Here is a 25,819-nt window from a genome sequence, read left to right on the forward strand (position 1 = left end):
AAGTTAGGAAAGTTGTAATCCAGCACATCTGGAGGATACTTGATTGGGTCATGTTATAATATAATTTTGATACAATTACTTTGTCAGTTTCCAAGGCATGTGTTTTCTTCGGTATTTGACTACACAGGCTGCCTAAGGAGAAAAGGTTAACTAGTCTTACAGCAAATTGTTTTCATAGATCTTATCAACTTCAATATTCTTTCATAATTCCATTTATCAAAGCAGTATACCATAAAGTGACATATCAGATTTAATTGCAAAAGCCTAATGACAAGTAATTAAAAACAATTGCATTCATAAAACTGTTTTATGGATCAAGCTTAAGCAAAATAATGCTTATCATTATTACTAAAATGCCAGGCTCAGATTAATAAAGATGTATATAAATAAGTTCTGATTGCAGTTACTAATCTGAAATACAGATTTTTATCTCAATTTTAACTTCAACATTTAAATGCCATGCTGTTTTTAAACAGATCACGACTTTAAATAGCTAATATGTGTGTTAGTTACTTCAAGTAATGCATTTCTGATGTGACGATATAAAAATAAAATCCTAGAGTTAGAAGTTTAGAAAGTATACCATTGCTTTATGATAATCCTAACAGAGTACATACATTTTCATGAACTTTTCTCAGTTGCTAAACCATTCAGTTGGTTATACATATACTGAAGTATAACAGGGTCACTTAGGTACTCAGTTTCTAGTTAACACCATTTAATAAAAAAAAAATCCATTTATTTTAATAAAAGTTTCCAATGTTTATAGGTTAATGTCTTAATTTTGCAAACAAAATGTGTTTTTCTAAAGGAATATGTCGTGACACATACAATCCAGATTAGGGGAGAAAAGGGCTTTTCCAATATGTAATTTATAGGGGAGAATTTGACTTTAATATAAGCAAAAGCTAAGCAAGCGTTATCCTTTTAAATAGCTGATGCAGTGAGAGCTCCCCCTTCTGTATTTAACAGCATTTGATAACAAACAGGGATGAATCTATATCATAGAAATAATGTATAAAGAGCTATCATTTTTACTGAGATGGGAAATGATCTGGATCTAAACTGCATAACTGGATCACATTTATAGGTGTACATTCAGAGAAAACTGAACACCTTACTTGGAAAACCTGCACAGTGGCTGTAGACTGATTGAAGTAGCTAGCTGAGTTCAAATCATGGTTGGATGTTAATCATGATTAATGCACATTAGGCTGAAGCCATTTATTTTTCTAATAACTTAGGTGCAAACCTCATTTTAAAAGACTTGTGTGCTATTTTATTACTTATTTTCTAAAGTTAAAATTAAGCAAAACTTGAAATAGTATAAAATGTAACACAAGATTAGATTTAAAAGAAAGGAGGTCCCCAATGGTAAATAAAAGGAATTCCAACCTTTATTCCACTTTGAACAACTTTGTGTATGTCCAGAAATGGTTCTTTGACTATATCTCCTTCAGGTGTTAATATTTTTACATATCCTTCCTTCTCAAGGATGAAAAGACGGTGTGATCCATCCCCAGAATGTACTGCTCCAACAGGTTGCCTGAAACCACTTACAACTTCATGGATGCAAAAGCAGTTGTGTTTATGTTTCCTAAAACAAACAAACAAAGAAACAAAGAAACTATTTTTATTTTTGTCTGTAATAGCAAAAATACAACAGATGATATATATAAATGGCATTTACTTAGCATGACACATTTCGATTTGAAGGCAAAGTAACTTTCAGCCTGAAGAACTGCTAATAAAACTGCTGATTGGCCATTCTTTTATAAGCTAGGTTTTTGGTTAACCATCTACAATATTAGTTGATGTTTCATCCATGGGAGTTTACACTGAGACATGGAAACATCATCTCATGGGACCCAGGAAGTGGGCCTTCTCTATCATGGTGCCCGCCCCTGGAACAGCATCGCCCCAGAGAACGGTCAGCCCCTACCCTGACTGTATTGAAAAAGTCTTTAAAACCCTGGCTTTTCCCCAGCCGTTGAGTTGGAGTGAGATGCAAGCCTTTTGTATGCTTGGGCATGTTAATTTGAATGTTTTTTCTCTTCTGGACATGCATTGTTCTTTTCTTAGTTATATTGTTCCTTGCTGTGTCATATGCTGCCCAGAGTCTTGATGGTGTTGGGTGGCCTTATAAATTTGACAAATTAATAATAAATACATATAACTTTCTTAATTGTTTGGAGAAATATCTACTATCAGAGCTTTAAAAAAATCTCCACATAGAGAAACAACTAACAAATAAGCAAAACACTGAAGAACAGTATGTAGAGAAAGAGAGCACTAAGCAAACAAACATAATATTATAGCAAATATCTAACACAGATCAAAAGGGGAGATAATACTGAGTGTTTTACAGAGAAATTAGATGGACCTGGGGATGAATCCTTGGCAGAGGAAGTGGCAATATGGGTCTCCCAGGGGAATATACTATCCGCTAATGGAATGCCTTTTTGCTTCCGTTGAGTTTTGCTTGTGTATTTCCTCAACTCTCTGCCCAGAAATTTTCTCATAGCTCAGAAGTAGGAAACACTTCACCATAAATTAAGAAAAAAATGAGCATGTTTATTCTGCATAAAAAGAAATTTTAAAATCTGACTGGTTTGTTTCTATGGTAATTTAACTTGAGGAAGGCACAAAAATAAAGTTTCCTGACTGCTTTTCTCTCCTGGTGCTAGCTGCACCCCAGCAAAAGCCACTTAGAAAGGTTTGGATGATCTCCTGAATAATGTGGAAAGTTAATTCCCCATTCTCCATATGTCTCATCCCACATTGTTCAGGAATGTTTGCTAACCCTCCAAAAAAAGGAATGAGCAATAGTTTGGATAAACATCTGAAGTAATGTAACTGATCTTAGCATCCAAATTAATTATTTCAAAGCTAGATAACTACATATAATTCATGTCAAATCCCATTTTAAGGCAACAGGAAAGGATCTGCAATAATTAGAAAAATATTATAAAAATATAAAAAACTTTTCAAAAATATATATTTTTTAAAGAACAGGAAGATTGGGGAATAAACTACTTATTTATTTACTTGGTTGTGTGCATTCCTACATTTTCTTTAGGAGCTGTAGGCAGCAGACATAGCAATACTTCCTTCAAGAAGAATAACCCTGTAGGATAAATTGGACTAGAAACTATCACTGATCCAAGTATGATCCAAGTATCACATGACCAAGGAAGGATCTGAACCTGGGACCCTCTGGCTCTAATCCAACACTTTAATTACTATATCACACTAGCTCTCTTTCTCTGCTGACATTTATTGACACTGAAACTTTGTTTATTACATAGGAAGTGGTTAAGGTGTTGGATTGTCATGGACGTTGCCCAGCACTCTCTCTCAGCCCAACCTATATCCCAGGATTGTTATAGGATCTTTATTATGGTCACTGACCATCATTTTACTTCTTATAAAGTACAAGATCCAACTTAAAGTTCATACATGTTTTCTAAGAGTAATAAAAGTAAATAGTTAATAAAATAGTTCAGACTACTAAATAGTTCACACTACTAAACGGTATAAATATTAAACGTATATTAAAAAGATTTAAATTCTTAAAACTAATTGATTAAACTGTTAATTACATTGTGAAGAAAATACTGAGATGCTAAGATACTGGGCTACTAAACTACTGAATATTTATGTGTATGTGTGTGGAGATTTTATATACTGTATATACACAAAAGCATAGAACATAATAGAATTTTTGTATATTTGTAAGAGCCTAAAACTAAGAAAATATTATCCTGTATCGAGCAATGGCAGCTGAGAAAAATGTGAGCATTCTGGGGATTTTAGGGTTCCAGTGACAGTGAAAAGCAGATGAAATACTGAAATCCTATGAACAGGTAGAATTTTGTTCACAAGTAGAGTTATGAGGGTAGGGCACAAGTTGATATAGAAAGGACCCTGAAAGGACATGTGGGCTAGAATCTCAGGTACTTTCAACTCACAGGGGCAAGTTCACTCTGCAAAAGGGATATTATTTTACCTTCCCTACAATATCACATTAAAGGCATTAAAGCAGACTAAGGAAAGAGCTCTACATTGGACAGGTCATACTGAACAGGTGATTTGGTTGGTTTCCTGTTTATATCCTGCCAGCTTTGATTGCCTAAATTACCATATTCTACCTACAGAGTTATGTCAAACACACGCTACCACACTGTAGCTCCAGCTCTTGATAGCCCCATGGCCCATAAAGTTTTTACACAGAAGTCACACTGATGTAGATCGTTCTGAATTTTAGTTCTCCAGAAAGAAGAAAAATGATCTAGAATTGCTGGAAATGTAAACCTTGAGCTGGAAATAGAGGTGGCATATGCAGACCCTAGATTCCAGTAGATCATTCCAGTTTCTAAATGAAATGTGATTTTTTAAAAATGCAGCAAGATACTTGAAATAGTGCTCTAAGGAATCAGGACTGGATAACATCTAAGGACTCTAAGTTATTACATGCCCATACCTGAGAGCCATGCAGTGTCTGGCAAATAGATTTGGCTTTAAAAGTTTTATAGTTGAAAGGACGTTATTACCTCCTTTTATATGAAAAAAAGTTCAGTCTGTTGTTGGCCTCATTAAAAATAATTTTATTCAGACCACATTTCAAAGGATTGGAATACTATGGCAAGGTATTTAAAGAATGAAACTGGTATGGATTATTATTGCTTATTTGCAATTGATGTTTGAGATGTCTAAGTCATTTTAAAAAAATCAAGATTTTGGTTTTGGAATAATTTATTCAGAGCTTTTCTTCCTAGCAGTAATCACTAGCACCCACAGACTTCTTCTAAAGCCAACCTCAGTTAAGGAAGGAATGGCTGGATCATCCACATTGAGAAGCACAGCCAGTTGCCTATTGTCAGGTTTACTGTGATGGAATCCTGCTTTAATTAAGGTGGTGACCATTGAATTTACATAGATATTAAAAATCTCAGAATATAGACTTGTTTTACTCTTTTCTGAATTAAAATATCTACAGAAAGGTGATAGCTACTACCACATCTAGTTTACATAATTGTATTTTTGTGCACCATCCTAATTAAGCAAAGTAATCTCCAATCATGGATGAATGAAACAACTTTCTCTAGGGATGGAGTCAAAATCCAATTTTGTATCAATAATGCAACATATAATGAGGGGAAGTACAGTATGTGTGCTTGTATTTCTCTGCTAAAAACTATGAAACAGCACATTGATCCATAGTTAATTTGCTTTCTCTAAAGACCACTTGTTCATTGGCTAGAAATTTCTCCTACTCTAGCCAATCCAGAAGCTTACAGAAAGCATGCATATAATTTAGTGGGAATGCTTAGAAGACTGATTGGGCAACAATTGGAAGGCTCCATGCTATTGCCTGTCTTAAAAAGTGGAACAATTAAAAAGTAATTCCAGTCTGTAGGTATTTGGAATGTGTTATTAGTATCTGTGAATAGAAAGGCCAGAGGGAGAGCCCACCAAACAATGCTGCTTTTTAGCAACTTAGCATATCAGATTGCTATCATAGCCTTTCCCATTTTTTAATTGATTGATTAATTTAATAATTTCCAGATGAGAGACCAGTGGCCAGGGGCAATGTTGTTTAGAGGCATGAACTAAAGCCAAGAACTAATGGAGGAGGATCCACATAGCACAATAAAACTCTTCCTACCTCTTGGGTGGAATCTTAACTACTGGCCAAATGTCCTGTTAGTTGGGGAACTTACAAATATCCTCCTTAAAAGACAGGCATTTCTATCATTTTTAGCTTGGAAAAGTTGGTCCCAGTTAGTTTGTCTGTTTGCTTCTTTCTTTTTATTAAATTTGTATCTCTTCAATCTAACAGATAAGTCATAATGGTAGGATAGTTGCTAGATTTGTAACATTTGAAGACTGGTTTGCATCCAGTCCTGGTCAAACCTGGGTTCCTGCCTGAGATGGGAAAGTTTGCTCATGTGATGTCAGTTGATAGTAAGTTGATTGTGGTCTTTTAAGCTTATATATTACAACATTTATGTAGTTAAAGGCTGTGCAGAGGGGTGATTCCTGTAAAAAAAAAAGAACAGTAGGAAGCAATGCTATGTTTACTGCCTTGAGGTGAGATATAAATCAAATAAATTAAAATATTAAAATGAATTAGCAAAGCATAATACAGAAGTCAGAGATAAAACTGGGATAAAAAAATCTGGAAGAAATTTATGAAAGTTTGAACTGGATCATTGTTGGATATTATCTAACCTCATACTCATGATGACCATAAACTCTCATTACTAAAAACACTGGTTGAATTTCTCATTAATTTCAAATGACCATCATATATTGGCCACATAAGAAACAACTTTTTTTTAATTGCACTAAATTTAAATTATCTCATTCCATTTTTTATCATGAAGGACTATGTATAGTCATGTGGAGTATGTGAAATCAGGCAGGATATAAATTATGTAAATAAATTATGCAAATAAAATAATATGAAAATATTGAGTGGAAAGAATAAACAGGAAAGCAAGAGTGATTTTTTCCAACAAATCAGAAAAAATTATTAAGTACATTAGATAAGATTTCAGATAAGACATCTGCAATATATTTGATCTAACAATTTTATGAATCATTAGTAAAATATGTATTATGCAAGAATTCAATATTTTAAAGAACAGATTGCTAGCCAAAGCAGGAGAAATCAACATCTGGATGACATAGCTAGGGAGCATAAGCAGAAACTGATTCAACATACTATCAAACTACAAAAATTTGTCAGGCTTTCTGAATTAAAAAGTATTTATCTTTATAAACCTGCTGATATCTTCTCCTTTGCCATATTCTTCTATTTGATCCAAATAGTTAGAAGCTGGTCCTCGAACTTGTTTTCTTGGGAAATCTGGAAAGCAGAAGCCACCATCTTTTCTTGCATAGTAGAAACAAAAGTCGTCAGCAGTAATTTGGAGCAAACCTTTAAAAAAGGAAGGAAGAAATGTTTAGCAAATTAGTTTTTGTTAGTTCCTATTTAGTCTTCTGCTACTTTTCTACAAAAGACAATATTCAAACACCTCACTAGTTATTGTTCTGGTTCACACATAATGTTTAACCATAATGTACTTTCTGTATTTTGAGGTTAGTATGATATGAACACTCATATATTATGTATGACAGAATGGAACAGAATGACTTGCACAAGTTAAAAGGAATTGCAATTTAGCATTATGTGTGAACCAGGCCACTGACTAATTTTGATATCTTACACCTTAAAATACAAATATCCTTCCCCAAAATGTACATAAGCATACTCCTTTACCTTACAGAAGAAAACTAATATAGGCAAATAACACCAAAGAAGAGGTTTATTCATATTCACATCTCTGCAGTACAATTAATAAAAAGAAATTAAGGCTTAAGAAATAGCAATTACCAAAAAGTTCCCATCTCAGGCGAACCATTAAAACCAGAATGTACAGAGAGAAGCTTTACAATAATACTGAATATAGATATCATATTTACAACTGTTACATTACATAATACAGATTTTCATTCATTTTTGTATCTTACAATTATGTCATAAGGGAATTTTTTATCAATATAAACACAGAGCCTAGAAATAGCATAGTTTATTATGCAAATCTTCATGATGCATGAATGCTGAAAATAACTCATAAACCCAACAGAGTACATCAGTGGGGCTTAAGAAATAGCATGGATCTTTTCCATTGGGACTCTAATTATTCTGCTGGAAGAATATTTATCTCTTAGGATCTTATGATCTCTTACAATAATTACAGATAACCTTGCTGGTCTTTAATAGACCATTAAAAACATGGCTGTTTTCCCAGGTCTTGGGTTAAGGTGACTGGGGAGTGTTTTGTCTGTTTCTATCTCTTGTTGGGGCAGGTGGGAAGAATCAGTTGTTTCCTTTCAGATGATTATCTTTTTGGATTTTATTTTGGCTCTTTTATCCTTTTTATATGTTAGCCACTTAGTGTCATTGGAGTTGGGTGGCCTTGAAATTTGAAATATAAATAAAATAAATTCATTTGTTATTCAATTCCACTGTCTCATTTGTAAATTCTAGAATAAGCCCAATGTGACTATATGTGTTATCCAGAAGACAACAAAGTAAAAAGTTAGGCAAATAGAGAGACAGTTGTGGTATAACATGTTGGACATGGATACAGTTCCAACTCTTGCTTATTTTTTCTTAATCTAATACACAGCATGCATGTCATTCTAAAAGCTCTAAAAGCTTCAGAAGAAAAGTAGACATCCTTTAATTAAAAATAAAAACCTGTCAAATATTTGGATGTATTGTTTGTTACATATTATTTTTTATTCTTGAGGAGTTTAATAAAAATACTATAAATACCATGCCATGAGTAAATAGGTCAATAATAAATCTGATTAGAAATCATGCCAAAATCTCAGATTTAGGAGCAGCAATCAAACACTCTACAGTGCTTATTTATGCATGTTTTACAGATAACCAACAATAAAAATATTCATAAAAATGCAGTCGGTGTGGTCCTGAAGAACAACTGACCCTATGGAATGAAGCCATCTATTTTCCCAGTTTGCTGAATTTGCAACTTTCTTACATTACAATGTATTTAGGTTATCAAAGTCAAAAATAAGAACAAAGTGGTCCTGAAAATTAAGATATATTCTGAAAATTCTTTAAACAAGTTAACTGCTTTTCTGCTGGAGTTGATTTTTGAACATGTTCCAAATTTGTAACTGCACTGGATTTTTACAAACTTATACTGAAGACTATCAATTTCCATAGCTGATTTGGGAACTGTTTCTATGATTTGTAAAGTAACAGTACAGATAGTACTTGACTTACAACCATTTGCTTAATGACTGTTCGAAGTTACGACACTGTTGAAAAAAGTGACTTATGACCAGTCCTCACCCTTATAATCGTCACAGTGTCCTCGCAGTCACATGATCAAAATTCAGCCATTTGGCAACCAGCATGTATTTACAACAACTGCAGTGTCCTGGGGTCACATGATCACCATTTGCGACCTTCCCAGGGGGCTTCCAACAAGCAAAGTCAATGGGGGAAACCGGATTCGCTTAATGACTGCATGATTCGCTTAATGACTTCTGCAAAAAAGGTCATAAAATTGAGCGCAACTCACTTAACGACCACATCACTTAGCGATGGAAGTGCTGGTCCCAATTGTGGTCAAAGGTCAAGGACTACCTGTAGCAGATTTAAAATGTATTTTTCATAGCCAGCATATTACTTTACAGAATCCTTATGAAAAACTACTGTTTATGTATCTCTGTGTTATACTGACACAAATTATAACATCTTTATCAATCCATCTAATATATTCCACCAATTCTATATTGCACAAATGAATATATGAGGCACAATAATTTTAGATAAATATCTCAATGTATTTATTCACCAATAAACAATACTAGTGGATAATTCTACTACATAATGAATTAGTGGGAGGAAGTTGAAATAAAATAAATAAAAAATGTCTTTGTGGAACAAGTAGTGTCAAGCCCACTTAATGATATTAAATATCCACAAACACATAGGCTGCAGGAATATTTGTCTTCTAACCATACCCCACTTATGACAAAAATATACAGGCCTACACTCCCTTGATATAACCTGTAAAAACTAAAGCCAGAAGCACTGCTGCAATGTATTTGTCTCTACCTACTTTTCTTTTCTCCTTGTCTCATTCTGCCATCCCCCATTTTTTTCTTCCCTCCCTCCCCTTTTAGAAGATAAGACTGTTCTTGCCAATGGACTGATCTAATTGCTATAGAAGGCTTTTGAAATTAGGCTGAGCATTCCATGAATTTGAATGGAAAATGTAAGTTGCCCTTGCACTACAGTCTGTAGGAACCTATAAACTAACCAAAGGAAGAGAGACCCTTCTTATTTCTTCAACTCTCAGTTACATTATTACATGTAGAATGCAGACCAACTAAGAATTTACCAAGAATTCATTAACAACTTCAACACTCACCAATATATTATAAATGCTTAGGTTCTGCTTGTTCATATGGATATCTAAATGTTTAGAAAGGTGAAATGTGATATACATGTCATCTAAGACACCCTATTAATAATGCTGGGGAATGGAATATTTTATTCATTTCACCAAAAGGCATGATATCAATTCCGCTGCATAATAAATGCAAACACTACAGCAGATCAATGCTGTACCACTAAGTAAATATTGGAAGTTGGGCACAGCTCTTAAAACGAAGCCAAGGAGGATCACGGATGCTTTAGTTCTTATATGGGGGACCATCAGGAAATTCCAGGGCTGTAAGTTAGACTGGAAAGTAAAATAAAAATCCCCAAACAAAGCAGTGGCAAATCACTTCCACTCTTTTGCCAAGAATACTCCACAAATATATCTGTCAAGCTCAACGTAAGGTGCCTTTACTTTCTTATTAATATAATTAAATTTTTGTTTTCTTCTCTCAGAGAGACAGTAAATATCTATGCTGAATAAGCCAGCTAGTGAAGCATCTTACTCAGCAATCAAAACTATGAATCTTGATAATTCCATCAAAATGAGTATTCAGTTCTTAGGAAAAAAATCCAAAAAAACCAAAGTGCCTTGTGGTATATTAATGACTAATACATGTATCAGGACATTAGGAAGTTTCTGATGGATTTGAGATCTTCGTAAGGTTTGAGCCATAAAGTAATTGTTAGTTCTGAACTTGTAGCTATGTTTATTGCAACAAACTAACTTGGCTACACTTCTGTAAATGGCTAAATCTCTCAGAGAAAGTAGAAATTAAATAAAGTGTAACACTATATATGCTTTTTGAAAGTAAGGTTCTGCTCTTAAGATAAATATTTTCAAAAAATTACATTTGGTTGGACCAGGGATAAAAAGGCACCCTGTAAATACAACAAAGGCCTGGATTTTATAGCATATTTATTAAAAAAAAAAAACAAATGCAAAGGTTTTATTTTTAAAGTAATTATATTTTACAGTCCAGCCATTTTTGGGTCCAGAAGTAGGAACCAAATCTTGGAATAGCACTTTGATTAATAAACATATCACTCTACCAAACAGATCGGTTAATTTGATTGGTCATGGGTATGCTGCTTTGGTGGGGGGTCAGTGTGACGCACTTTAAGAGTAGATTCCTAGAATTATTATCGGGGTCTGATTGATATGGAAAATCCTATTCTAGTTGATAGTGTAGCATGCAAGGCTCAGTGCTCTGTCCAGTGCTTAAAGCGATATTTTCATCTGGTTCTCTTTCAAGGCAACCTGGGTGGTCACAAAAAGCACTTGACATCTTGATGCACTTCGGCAGTTTTACATATACACAAACTCTGTAGGAAAATAAATTTGTCATTTGTCACCACATATGTTGATCTGGGGAGTGAGGCTCTTTCGACTCCAGCTCCTGTGTAGCTCAGATGCCTCTCTCTCTGCTTCCTTCAGCATTTTATTCTTTTCATTGTGTGAAAGCAAATATTTCCCAAGAATAATGACTTTTGTAGGAAAAAGAGTGTTGATGTTTAGCAGATTACTCTTCATATATTTGCTAATTAAAATTATATTTATGTATGGGGTTGTTGTTGTTATTAAAAATAACCTCTCTTGGAGGCCTGCAGCATGAGCCAAACTTTTAATCTAATCTGTTATCGCTGCTCAACAGGCAGTCTTGGCAACTATGATCTTTTCTGCTTTGCTTTGGAGAATGAAATAAAGAGCAAGGAACAGTTGGTTTAAGAAAGCCTAAGAAACGTCTCTGTAGTTTAGAAAGACAATAATAATATTTTCATATTTGAATGAGTTCAGATACATGCTAAACCACACCAAAAGATCTCTTTCAAAATGTTTCCTTAAGTCAATCAGAGAACACTATCCCCAAAAAAGTTATGTATCCATGGGAGTTCAAAGAAATAAAAGTATAAACAAGTGTTACTTAAAAAGTTTTTCTTAATTTATTTCATATTAGTCTACTCCCCTTTTAAGCTTTTTTTGTGAAGTTTTTTTTAAAAGCTGAATTTATTTCATAAATGGTTATTGTTCAGCTTAAAGTATGGTAACACACTGTACTGTAAAGTACTGTTTCAAAGCAATATAACAATTACTATTCATGTTTTATAGAATACCAAATTATGGATGGAATTATGTGCATAAAAATGTGGGGGAGGGCTTTCTAAATTTATTTCCTGTTTGTTGGAAAACCACGGTACTCTGTTGCATTCAGGTTCAATATACTATGGTCTCTATGGCAGAGCTTTTTGAAATAGGCTGATGTACATGACAGGAAACCCTAGGATCCATGCAGCCACCAGTCTTAATTAGGGTTTCCTAGATTCCTTCCAAACATTGTCAGCAAATTGTTAACTTTTGTAGTTCCATCTTCCACATGCCCTCAATGTCCAAAATGATAGTTCCTAGAATTCTCAGCCAACAGAAAGGGATACAGTATTCCTAAATCCCATTGAAGTTGGAAAAATTAACTGCCCTAAATTTCTTTGGATTATGCTCCTGTGTGATCAACATAGATTGGACGGTAAAAATTCTATTTGTCTATCTGTCTTACAATGCATGAAGAATCTCATTTACAATGTTGTGGTCTTTTGAATTTATGAAAAACCACTGTTTGCCTGATATATTTAACAACACTGTGGGATTTCTCCAAGGCCTATAAATCAGTTGAAAGTTTGATTTAGCCTTCTTGCATCAGTACCAAATTATCTCTCTTAAAAGGATAAACTTTTGGAATAAGTTTACAACCCATATAGTATTATGATTCATATTTGCATCCAGACTGTTGTAACATTATAATTTAATCTTCTGAGGTAGACTTGCTTATCTTTCTTTTGATCATTTGTTTGAACTGAACAATCTTTTTTCCTCCCTGTTTCACTTTCACTTTAGTTTCTTTTCTTCTGCTACCTCAGTTGTATTTCTTCTTTTAAAACATTACTTAAGATCTAAACTTTCTCTTAAGCAATAATTTGATTTCAGTATAAAAAATCAATGATCATACATTATTTCTAAACAAATCTGAAAATAAGCATAAAGAACAAGCTAAAACCAAATCTTAAAATACAAATGCAATATTCATAGTAAAAACTGCTTATATAACAACATTATTTCAATTAGAACCCCTCCAAAATTTTAAGTTAAAAAAAATTAAAACAACAACAATTGAAGGAAACTATCTGTTGGAAGGAAATGTCATAGGAAAGGAGCCATGACTGATAACATAACGAATCTTAATGGTGGATTAATGACTAAGATGTTAACTGCAATTTCAATACAAACATTGGCTCCTAAGAATGTAGCCTAAGAGAACTTTATGCTATCTAAATGTTTTGTATTAAAATTCCAAAACCTCCCAGTCATGTGACCAATGAGGGAAATATGGGAGATGAAATTGAAAATGTCTGAGTTCAGGCTAACTCATATAACTAAGCCTTTGGTCATCTGATTTTTCCATTGTAAGAAAGTATTCAGTTTATTTTAAGATTATTCCAAGCCATGATTGCATTAATCTTTATCATAATAATGATCACAATGAATCTACTGAAGGAATATAACTATTTAAATTGCTCTGTAAACCCTCAAGCAAATATATGGAGTGCATTATTATTTATTAAATTTAGATACTGCCTTTTCTCAAAGAATATGAAAGTATCAAATAATGTCTTCCTCATTTCATTTTATCTTCATAACAATAATCTGAGAAATAAGTAGTAAGTGATCCAAAATTACCAAGTGAACTTTGGAACTGGATTCTAACCACTGGTCTTGTAAGAAACTAAACCCATTTTCAGCTTTAATTTCAATTTTTCCACACATCTCTCCATTGTAAAGTAGAAAACAGTCCTTCAGAAGCAGGATACTTTTGAATAAACCCATCAGTTATAATAACAATTAGAACATAATGAATACTATCTTCCAAGTCCTCTTTAAAGAATAGTTATCAAGTTCAAACCCAGGGATTAGATTTCAAACTTACTGGAAGTACAAGATGAGTTAATTCCATCCCCCCAAGTCAATTAATTCCTGAAAATTCCCCAGGTGGAAATTAGAGGGCACCTTCTAAGGCATTCAACTGCACTTCATGTGAGATTCAATCTAGACTGCCACCCATTGTCTGACTCTGATTTTCCCTTGTAGATCTGTTCTGTTTTGAAGCTAAACACGTCTTATAGGGCAAGTAGAACAAGGTTGGTGCATCTTAGCACCTCACTCCTCTCCTCATCTACAGGGGTGGGGGCTGAGCCACCCAATCTTCCCATTGCCTTCCTTGTGTCTTCTGCTTGAAGCAAGTACATCTAAGAAAGTCCTAGGACAATAGGAGGTAGAGTGGGGGTAGGGCTGTTGAGCTCCTCCTCATCTTTTCTCTCCATCCAGTTGTTGCCCCAAAATATCATCCATAAACTCAGACTCTCACTGCTTTGGTGAGAATTACAAAGCAGAGTTTCAGCACTGCACTACAAGCTGCACCCCTTTAGGTTGTGTGTAATATCACAACACATGGAGAAATGAGGTGGAGCTTGAGGTGTGATGCTGGGACACTGCTTTCATCAGCCTGATATCCCTTGCCTCCCCCCTGGCAGATGCTGCCATTCACATGGATGGAAATTGCAGGCTCACTAAAAGAAGGCCTTGGCTACCATCTCTGGCTCCTGGGGCAGAATGCACAAAAGACTAAGGAGAAGGTGGCCAGCAGGCTGACACCATGTGCAAAGAAAGCAAGCTGGGTGGAGACGACATTGAAAATAGAGGGATGATTTCAGGTCCACATCGCCCTGAAACAGTTGCAGTGTATGAGCAAAAAGGTTGGGGAGCCTGTGGGGAGCCCTGAGAAATGCATCAGGGGGTTTTAAGGAATCTATCTATCTATCTATCTATCTATCTATCTATCTATCTATCTATCTATCCATCCATCCATCCATCCATCCATCCATCCATCCATCCATCCATGCATGCATGCATGCATGCACGCACCGCCTGGCTCCCAATTGACTCTGGGCAGATCACAGTATAGCAAAACAGAATAAAAATTAAATAACACAATACAAAACAAATAACAAGATGGAATTCCAGTCACTCAACAGGAAAACCTCTACAAAACACATCCCAGAAGTACCCTACCTACAAGGCCTGGGAAAACAACCAGGTCTTTAAGGCCCTCCGGAACACCATCAAGGTGGGAGCCACATGGATCTCAGGAGGGTCCTCCTTCCTGACGGCAGGTGCCATGACAGAGAAGGCACATTTTCTGGGTCCTCAAAGGTGACACTGTTTAATTGAAGGGACATGGAGCGCGCCAACTCTGTTGTCCCATTCCAGTTCCCAACCATGGGAAATAGGTAGTCCCTCAAATAACTGGTCCTATGCTTTGTGTTCCACTAAACTGCTTTTGTGCCATCTGAGGTACATGCATCCTTTGTTGAGAAACACAGATCTAGATGACATTTTAAAATCACAATCAGTACTTTTCTGATAAAGAACATGAGCATTAAAGCAATATTTTTTACAATGTATAAAAAATTCAAGTAAACATATGGTGACCATATTTTCTTGGGGGAAAAAAAGGACAAATTTGAAAAAGGAGCAAATCTGAAAGAGGTTCACCAGGATAAAACATTTTAATTGTTTATATTGATAACTTTGCTTTACAAAGGAAAATTCAAGAGCAAAACCAAGAAAAGTTTTACAAAAACACATATTATAATAAAAATATTTAAATCAAACATTATATGTAAATTTATTTTAAAAAGACAATTCAATTTCCATATTTTTCACATGAATGTGAAAGGCTGTGCATTAAGTGGTACCACTTGTACAGTAAAAGTTAAATGACCAAAATAAAGGACAAAAGTGAACTTTTGAAAAATAAATCTCAGGGACAGCTTTCTGAAATAAAGGACTGTCCTTTATAATAAAGGACATATGGTCACTGTAGGCATACATCACTTCAATTTATTACTCTTTTCCAATATGTTACCTGGGATGTGACCTCTGCAAGTGTAATAGAATTCTTTGCAATAATCCTTGCACAGGAAAGGAAGGGCTAATTCTCTTTCCAATGCTTCTTTCACAGTTGAGTGGAACAGATTCTGAGCATTCGGTGAACAGTGAGCACATCTGATTTCCTGCAGCAGCTTCACACATTCTGTGTTGTTGGTAACAGAAAAGATCTGCAAGCCACAAACCAGAGACATATAAGCTTTCTTGTACCCTGCAAAGCACACTGCAAATTTATATAAAAAGTGATGCCAATTTAACCAAGATTGTTATTGTTATACCATTTATATGTAAAAACAATAATGTCACAATTCTGACAGTGACTTAAAAATCAAACAATGAAAATGTAATAATATATGAGATCACAAAGGTAATTAATGATCCGATCTGACTAGATTAAAATATAGGTTCTGTTTAAACATTCAGCTATATGCTATACAAGTGACTCCTCTCACCTGGCTCTTATCTGGCCCTGTGAAGTCTGATTTGAAGGCACACAACATAATAGCTTGCATATGGTTCCAAGTTGGTCTACCCAGCATTACATAGGTTGCCTCTTCCTGAGCATGGCTGTTTGATAGGCATACCTGTTACACATAGCTTCACTCACTCCCATGACAGAGCGAAAATGTTAATGTAAGAACTAGAGAGCTTTAGTATATGAAGACCAGGTTGTAGAAAGGTGCTGATACATCTCTTTCACTCTAGCATCAGTAGAAAGAAATACACTGAATAAGGAAGACGATATATTTATGTAATAAATAACACAGCTCTGGCTCCCTTCTGCTAATTCTTTGTATGGAAACAGAACACAAAATAGAAGTTATGGTGTGAATCTCTTTTTCTACTAGCATTTAGCAATGAAACAAGAAGTGGTATGACTGTTTATATATATGGGTCTAGTTGGGTTATAACTGCTTAATGTATGTTTTGTTTTCACTGAAAGAAAGGAATCTTAAATGTGTGAAAATTACATACTATCAATTCATGTTAATTGAACAAAATGCCACAAACAATAAAAGGATAACTTCCATTTATGCTGGCAATTATTGTAATACAGAAAAATAATTACACTTAATATAATACTGTAGCATACTGTATTCTACATGCCCAAATACATGCCCAGACAGTATTTGTAATTGAGTGCTAAAATTTAGCCAGTATTTTCCACCTAGATGTTGACAAAAAAACTTCTGTCACCTTTATAAAGATACTATGGACTGACAGATGCATAATATATATAGAACCAAATTACTTTCCTTCCTATTTATTTGTTTATATTAATCCAAATATATTTCTATTTAATGATAATGCAAATTTACTGCAATACTCTAATAGAATGTTCAGGATACCACCATCAATTTACTCTTACATAACTAGTCAGTTTAAAGTTCACAAGGCTGTGTTACACAATGGATAAAAATAGTCATATAAACAGATAATGAAGTTAATTTTTATACAAGACAAGTACTGATATACTTGTAAGCTTATATAAATGATATTATTATGTGTACATTTTGAGGACAGCCTCACTTTTCTTCAACCTCATGTCCTTTCTTCATTCTAATAATTGGTTATTTAAACTTTCTAAAGTATATATGAAATCAGAGCTTCTCTGAGATATTTCTTCAATCAAGAAAAATCCAAAAGCCCAGTTATCTAGCCTTTGGCTCAGTTTGGGTGCTCATTTGTCTTCCTTAGGTCTGCAGAAGCATATACTAGAGACACACAAGATATCAATCAATACATATGCCATAGAATTTTGTGTAGATGGCAGCAAACTATATTGGGTTTAAATGCAGCATCATAGTACACTACAGAAGACAGGGAGGACATGCTGCCATGAACTTGTTTATGTGCATATTAACTGCAGAGTACAAATATGGAAATGAATGACACTGATGCACACAATTAAACTAAAACACCTATGCAGCCAACATTCATCAACAGAGAAAAATAACAGTCTGGGCTGCTGACAACAATCAGGTTAATTGAAAACCAATCAGATGGTAATTCTAGGTGGTATGAAGCTTAGTACAACTAAGCTGAAGCTGCAGTAGAAAACCATCCCAAAAATACATTGGCAGTAGAAACTAGCTACTATAATAGTCATGAGTTCCTAGGCATGCGAAACAGATAATATATTGTTTGGTTTTATGGTGCCACAAAATTTGTATTTTCTGTCTTGGAAAAAAACTACACTTCAGATATGGTGTGAGCATTATGACTCCATATATATATTTTCCTCCAGCTTGGATTTTTATCCAAAATGGTAAATATCACAAATTGTTCATATTTCTACCCTTCCCACTGAGTCTATATTGTAAACTGAATTGTTAAATAATGTATTTTATTGTGAGGTCCCTTGACCTCTCATAAATGATTGAAAGGTCGTTTATAATATCAGTTTGAAAAATTAATTTACAAGTATTTCAAGGGTCAGGAGCAATAAGATCCATCAAAAGATTTAATTGATTTATATCTGTAGAATGTTGTTTAAAAGCTAACTGAGGATGAAGTTAGCAAAGATTATTTATGGATCTTGTAGTACTACCGTCTTCATATTGTTTTGAACAGTCAGCTACCCATCCCAAAATTGTCAAGTTCATTCTGACAGAACAGCTTACAGAAGAACTGCCAGAAGAACCAAAATGTTGTGACACATGGCAAGCTATCAATGTCTAATCAGAATAGATTCAGCAGAGGTAAAGGATGACATACAATATGAGTGCAGGAGTGGGTGGATATCGCCTTTATAATAACTGGATATTCCCTACTTACAAGAACCTCTAGTACTAGAGTTGAAGTTAGATCAGCACTCCAGTCATTATCAAGTAGGAAAGCTACAGGAACCGACAGAATACCCACTGAAATATGACATGCAACAGAAGAAGAATCGGTCAAGGTTCTAACTAAGCTATGCCAGCAAATCTGGAGAACAACACAGTGGCCAACAGATTGGAAGACATCAATCTACATTCCAATACCAAAAAAGGAGACTTAACAGAATGTGCAAACTATTGTACAATATCCTTAATTTCACATGGTAGCAAAATAATGCTTAAGATCTTCCAATGCAGATTAAAGCCCTACATGGAAAAAGAGATGCCAGATGTTGAAGCTGGCTTTAGAAAAGGCTGAGAAACATGAGACATTATTTCTCACGCATGCTGGATAATTGGCAAAGCCAAAAAATACCAAATTTAAGCCATTATCTGCTTCATTGATTATAGAAAGGCCTTCAGTTGTGTTGATCGTCAAGCTGTGGAGTATGCTTAGAAAAATGGGACTCTCAGAACATCTCATTGTCCTCTTAAAAAGCCTATATAGATGTCAGGAAGCCACAGTGCAGACAGAACATAGTGAATAGACTGGCTCCGGGTTGGCAAAGGAGTGCGACAAGGCTGCATACTTTCCCTATATGCTGAATATATATATCCAATTCATATTGGATTGGAAGAAATGAGCATGATTTTCTTCAACCTGCACATAACCCTTTACATCGTAAGCAACCAAGGACTGTGAGAAAGTCCACATCGGCAGACTACAAGACCAACATTTGGCCAAGTCCAGTGTTTCCATGATGTACTTAATGAAAAACTTTCTGGCAATTTATCGCTTGTAGGAACCTGTTCTGAAAAGTGGATGCAGTTTAAAGATGACATCACAAAGTCTGCAACAACTGTACTCGGACTGAAACCCCAGGTGCATCAAGACTGGTTTGATGAAAACCATGAGACCATTTCAGCAGCCCTCCAGGCCAAGAACAAGACCTAGGCAGACTGGCAGAACAATTCATCATCTGTCTCAAAGAAAGACAAGTTTAAGCACCTGCAGTCCAAAGTACTGACAGAACTGCAAGAAATGCAGGACGAGTGGTGGCAGAGAAAGGCTGAGCAGGTGGAATGCTATGCACTAGACCCAAATGCCTTACAGGCATTCCAAGACATCTTGGAAGACATTTGATCCACAGAGGGGATGCCTGATGATTTCTGCAATGCTCTCATTGTGGCTCTGTACAAAAATAAGGGAAGCAAATCAGACTGCAGAACCTACAGGGGTAATCTCACTGCTGTCTACTGCAGGCAAGATCGTTGCCTGCATTCTCCTGAACAAACTTGTCACTGTCTTGGAAAGAAACTTCCCAGAGGCACAGTGTGGCTTTTGGACAGAATGGATTACAGTAGACATGATATTTGCTGTGAGGCAAGTCCAGGAAAAGTGCATAGAGCAGAACAAGCCTCTTTACTCTGTCTTCAATGGCCTGACAAGGGCATTTGACACTGTAAACAAGGAGGCTCTCTGGCTCACCCTGAGACGTTATGGATGCCTGAGAAAATTCATGAAGTTGATTCAGGTACTCCATGATGGAATGACAGGACAGGTTCTTTACAACAGTGATACATCAGCTGCATTTGCCACTTCCAATGGGGTAAAACAAGGTTGTATACTAGCCCCAATCCTATTCAATCTGTTCTTCGCTTGCATGTTATCACATGCTGTCCAGGGTCTGAAGGAGGGAGTGTACATCAGGTACTGACTGGACGGCTCTTTTTAACCTTCACCACTTGAACGCATGGATGAAATGCCTCCATACAGTCATCCAAGAAACCCTCTTTGCAGATTACTGTGTGCTCCTGGCGCGCAAAGACAATAATCTATAGTTGATGCTGAACAAATTCTCAGATGCTGCTCTGCTCTTTGGCCTATCAGACTGAAGTACTTTACCAGCACATGCCAAATACCAAACCTGTAGAAACATTCTTAAGGATCCATCCCACCCGGGACATTCTTTTTTTGAACTATTACCATCTGGCAGATGGTACAGGATAATGAAAACAAGGACAAATAGGCTGAAGAATAGCTTTTATCTTAGAGCTGTAACTATACTGAACTCTACCGTATAGTGCAGCATTAATGCAGCATCAGGGGTTGTGCAATATGGAATATGAAGGTTGTATTTTATGTGTTTTATGTGTGTTATGTGTGTTATATGTGTTATGTGTTTTATGTGTTCTATGGTTTTTATATTTTTAAAGCTGCACTGGGGTGGCATTTAATTTTGTTGTACGAGAAGTACAATGACAATAAAGATTATTTTGACTTTGACTTTGATGATACCCAGCTGACAAATGTAAATGGCTTCAAATATTTGGGAAGCATCATCTCAAGTGATGGGTCTTTGGACAATGAAACTGACTCCAGGATCAGCAAGGCCAGCCAGCCACTGGGCAGCTGTGTCCTAGAGTGCTCAATCAACAGAACATCTGTATCTCCACAGTCTACAGAGCTGTGTTTATCCCTTCTCTCCTATAAGGATGTAAGTCCTGCACTCTGTACTGAAGGCACATCAAACAACTGGAGAAATTTCACATGCACACTCTGTTCCATCCTCAGTATTTGTTGGCAAGACCGTGTCTCCAACCTGGAGGTCTTGGATCGTGCAGAGTCCATCAGCATTAAGTCCCTGATTATCAGAGCCCAGATGCCGTGGGTGGGACAAGTCATCAGAATGGATGACCACCATATGCCTTACCAGTTTAATGTACTGGAGTCTGGGAAGAGACCTCAAGATCGACCGTGAAAGTGCTACATAGATGCTGTAAAAGAAATCCTATGCCACTGGGACATCCAGCCAAGGGAACTAGAAGCTGTGGCTGCTGACGAACCCACTGGCAAGCCCTGTGCTATGAAGCCTCTACCGGCTTTGAAAAGAGGTGCCACCAAAAACTGATGGAAAACTGTGAGTGGCATCACAGAAGAACACTCATGATTACTACAACAATGGACTTCCAGTGCCCCTATTGCTAGACTCTGCACTTCCAGACTGGGACTGCAGAGCCACCTCCATGTCCACAGATGAACTGCACAACAGCATGTCTTTTTTGAACCTGAAGGATTTCTCTCTCCCTCTCTCTCCCTCTCTCTCTCTCTCTTTATATATATATATATATAAAAGCTGAATATAAGCTCTCTCTCTTTCTGTATATATATGAGCTGGATATAAGCACTACACACACACACACACACACACACACACACACACACACATATATATATATATATATATATATATATATATATATATATATATATAAATGAAAGCTGGATTGCAGGAAGGTGAGCATGATTTTAAAATTGGATGAAGAAACATCAATAATATACACTATGCTGGTCATACTACCCTGATAGCCAAAAATGCAGAGGATCTGCAAGCTCTAGTAATAAAAAGTCAAGGAGGACAGTGAAAAAAAAATGTAGCTAAAATTAAATATAAAGAAGACCAGACTAATGACAACAGGTAGAACACCCAAGATTAGAATTGATGATGAAGATATTGAAGTGGTGGATAGCTTCTGCCTTTTAGGATCAACCATTAACAGTAAAGGAACAAGCAGTCAAGAAATATGCCGCAGACTAGTCCATGAAGTCTTTGGAAAAGATATACAAATGCTGTGATGTGTCTATACCTACAACAGGGCCAGTTGTAGACATTTCGGTGCCCTAGGCAGCCATATTCTGGCGCCCCCTATGATTATATTTAACCCTCGAGTGGGTGCGCTGATGAATGGAGTGCATTGTTACCGATTTTCCAGGTATAACTTAAATAAGCTGATAGTCATGCAACTTGCTTGCTCAGTATCTTCCTATCATACCTTTATCTTGCTTCAGTAATATTATCAGCTTCCTGAGGTCCACAGCTCAGGAATAATAATTTCTGTTTCATGACTTGCAACTTCTAGTTTGCCTAGGCCTAGAACTGGCCCTGCCTACAAAGATCAGGATCATGGCACTCTATGGAAGCAAAGAGTGGACTTTGAAGAAGCAGGATAGGAAGAATATTGATGCTTTTGAAATCTGATGTTGGAGAAGACTTCTGAGAATATTGTGGACAGCCAAGGAAACAAATGGATCATTAAATAAATCAACCCAGATTTCTCACTAGAGGCACAAATGACCATGTTCAAATTATCCTACTTTGGACACATTACATGAAGACCCAGCTCTCTGGAGAAGGCTCCAATGCTGAGAAAGGTGGAAGAAAGAGAAGAAGAGCACAACCAGCAGGAAGGTGGATTGACTCAGTTACAGTGGTGATGAGTGCACTGTTGGAACACTTGAAAGAGCAGGTTAGGGACAGATCATAATGGAGAAAATCTATCTATGCGGTAACTAGAGTTGACAACAACACATAATTGATTAATTTATCCTTATTAGTAAACATAAACATGGTATTCACAAAAAGAGATTCACAGAGCTCTCTGCATATATGAAAGATTCCTAAGGTATAAAATAGTCTAGATCAGTGTTTCTTAAACTTTCTTCTGTCAGGACCTTTTCCCGCTTTTAAAAATTAAGGAAGATGGCAAAAGAGCATTGTAATTTATCAATATTTACTGTATTAAAAATTAAAATTGATGCATTTGCTGCTGCTACCACTTCTCGTGATTGTTTGATGGGATTTTAATATTGTATTATTTTTCAGCATTGGCTGGCAAATAATTTTGATTTCATGGACCCCTGTGAATGTCTTGGGGAACCCCCAGGGGTCATAGGACCACACTTCAAGAAACACTGGTCTAGATATTTAACAATATTCTGGTTTTGTACTCATCTGCCTTGCCATAAATTCAAATCAATGGAGCATCCTACTTTTGATAACTGGCAAGAAAAAAAACAATATATAAACTAGGGATTACATACTCAATGAATAAACATAGAAGTTAGTCTGAAATATAGTAAGTGGGACCTAAATGGCTTGGGGAAAATGGGCTGGGCATACAACATCCAATCCCAATGCACCACTTCTTTAAAGTAAGACAGAACATCTCTTGCAGTTTAAAGAACCACAAAGTGGAAAAGCAATTATTGTGGAGTCCTTGGGAAATAAAAGAAATTATTAGTCTTAGAAAGTATATGCAACAAAGAGCAATTTACCCCAGTACTAATTTCTCTTTACAGCAAAGGTGTTATGTAAATTAGGCAACAGCTGGTTTGATTTCTGGCTCAGTGTCTCCAAAGTGGCTGAGCTGAGCTAGAAGAAGATATGTGTTGGCCACAATAGTTCCCTAAGTGGAGAATGTGGTGGAAGCTGTGACAGCAGTAGCAGTAATAGCCTTTATGCTTTCTACAGCTGCATAGTTGGGCTGCTCAAAGGGAAAAGGCAGCTGTGACCTAAAGAGCTGACAGTGGCAGCTGGAAGCTTGGATGGTACCAGCATTAGAAAACGGCTGTGGGAGAAAGAGCAGGAGCAGCAGGCACTGCCACCCACCACAGAGGAGCCAACTCCATGTCTGACAGTGGCATTTGCTAGAAGAAAAAGGAGAAAGAGAGGGGCAGAAAAAGGAAGCCAAGAACTGCCACAGCAGCAACCACAATAGAGATGGAAATGTGAGCAACCATTCTCTACATCAGAATGATGACTACCCAAACGTAACTAGGGCATGTTCCATCCATCTCTAGCTGGATGGAGTTCTTAGAAACCAAACTGATTAGATAATATCACATTACTGTTAGGCAAGGAGGTAGAATTGTTTTTGGAAACTGAGCCCAGGTCATCTTCTCTTTCAGCCCAATCCTACTTTAAGCAACAATTTTGGAGCTGAAGGTGTGGATGTTCTTCCATTTCTCATGTTCCTTTTCAAGGATACCGCTGTCAAACTGGGTAGCCACTGTAACCCTTCGTAAAACCTCTCTTTTGCTCAAAACAGATTGACCCTGCAATGTTAGCAACTGGTCTTGACACCAACTCTACAGAGCAAAGATTGAGAAGACATCTGGAACTTTCTGTTTGATCTCTGCATTCAAAGTATCCATAGCTAGGCTGAAGGATATCCATCACCATATACTTGAACCAAGTACTTCTATGCTGAACAAATACATTATAGTGGTTATCTTAAAAGTTGGGCCCAAGCTCAGACAACTTGAATGAATGGAAATGTAGGTCTCTCTAACTTTCTATTGATTGTTGGTTACATATGTGTAGTTATTATTTCTGCACAGTATATAATTTAATATGTATTTTATTTACTTCTCATCCCTGTATACTTATCACATGTTTGGATCTTGTATTTCTTAAAACATGTCCATTATTTATGTTCTTATTTCTTCTGACAAGCTGGATGTAACATAAAAATGCATGGGGTTGGACTGTCAGTTGGAGTTTGTGAGGTGCTTGTATTGGGAGTTGTTGCTGTTTTTATCTCAGATGATAATTGTGTATTTATTTTGCAGTTATTTTGTGAGAATTTTTGCTGGTTTTTAATTATTGTTAGCCACCCAGTCACTTGTTTGAGATGGGTAGCCATATAAATCATGAATCTATATGTTTTAATTATTTAATGACCCACTATTATGATTTTTCAAAAACTTGCGCATAGTGCATTTCTCTAAAAATATGAGTGTAAAAGTGTGAGTATGACAGAATGGGAAAGAAAAAGAGAGACAGTTGAACGTCTAACTCACTTTGAATTTTGATTTGTTCTACAACACTGCTAAATACAGCCAAATTTTCTTGGAAGATAATATGGCTCCTGCAAGAATGCAGAAACCATATTAAAAAATCAATTTAAAAGTTTGTTTCTTTAAAAAAGCCACATTGTAGAAACCACTTCATATGCACATTATATTTTATTAATTATCTGCACAGCATATAATTTAATATGTATTTTATTTACTTCTCATCCCTGTATACTTATCACATGTTTTGGATCTTGTATTTCTTAAAACATGTCCATTATTTCTGTTATATAAGAATATGACTTTTTTAAACATTTAAGCTATTCCTTGACTAGTTTTACACATAGATATAGCACTATAAGGGATGTGAT

At 35.9% G+C, this 25,819-nt stretch overlaps 1 protein-coding gene and 1 long non-coding RNA gene across 3 annotated transcripts in view; one reads left to right on the forward strand and one right to left on the reverse strand.

The window, feature by feature from the left end:
- Positions 1-25,819, reverse strand: part of HHIP (hedgehog interacting protein) — an 84,652-nt gene that overhangs the window by 49,799 nt on the left and 9,034 nt on the right. The window contains exons 2-4 of the mRNA XM_007428632.4: positions 15,970-16,162; positions 6,790-6,946; positions 1,396-1,597 (exon numbers count right to left, since the gene is read on the reverse strand). Of these exons, the coding sequence (XP_007428694.1) occupies positions 1,396-1,597; positions 6,790-6,946; positions 15,970-16,162 (552 nt within the window). The remainder of the gene's footprint in view (positions 1-1,395; positions 1,598-6,789; positions 6,947-15,969; positions 16,163-25,819) is intronic.
- Positions 1-25,819, forward strand: part of LOC148216857 (uncharacterized) — a 56,731-nt gene that overhangs the window by 25,594 nt on the left and 5,318 nt on the right. Inside the window, exon 2 of one of the 2 annotated variants that reach the window (XR_015794537.1) lies at positions 24,701-24,929. This is a non-coding gene — a long non-coding RNA (uncharacterized LOC148216857). Of the gene's footprint in view, positions 1-22,166; positions 24,930-25,819 lie in introns of those variants that run through there. The other variant, XR_015794536.1, reaches the window with a different exon arrangement.

This window comes from Python bivittatus, unplaced genomic scaffold (assembly GCF_059951505.1).
Source record: "Python bivittatus isolate LINGU-HERP-01145 unplaced genomic scaffold, Pbiv_v1 ctg000070_np1212, whole genome shotgun sequence".
NCBI lineage: Eukaryota > Metazoa > Chordata > Lepidosauria > Squamata > Pythonidae > Python > Python bivittatus.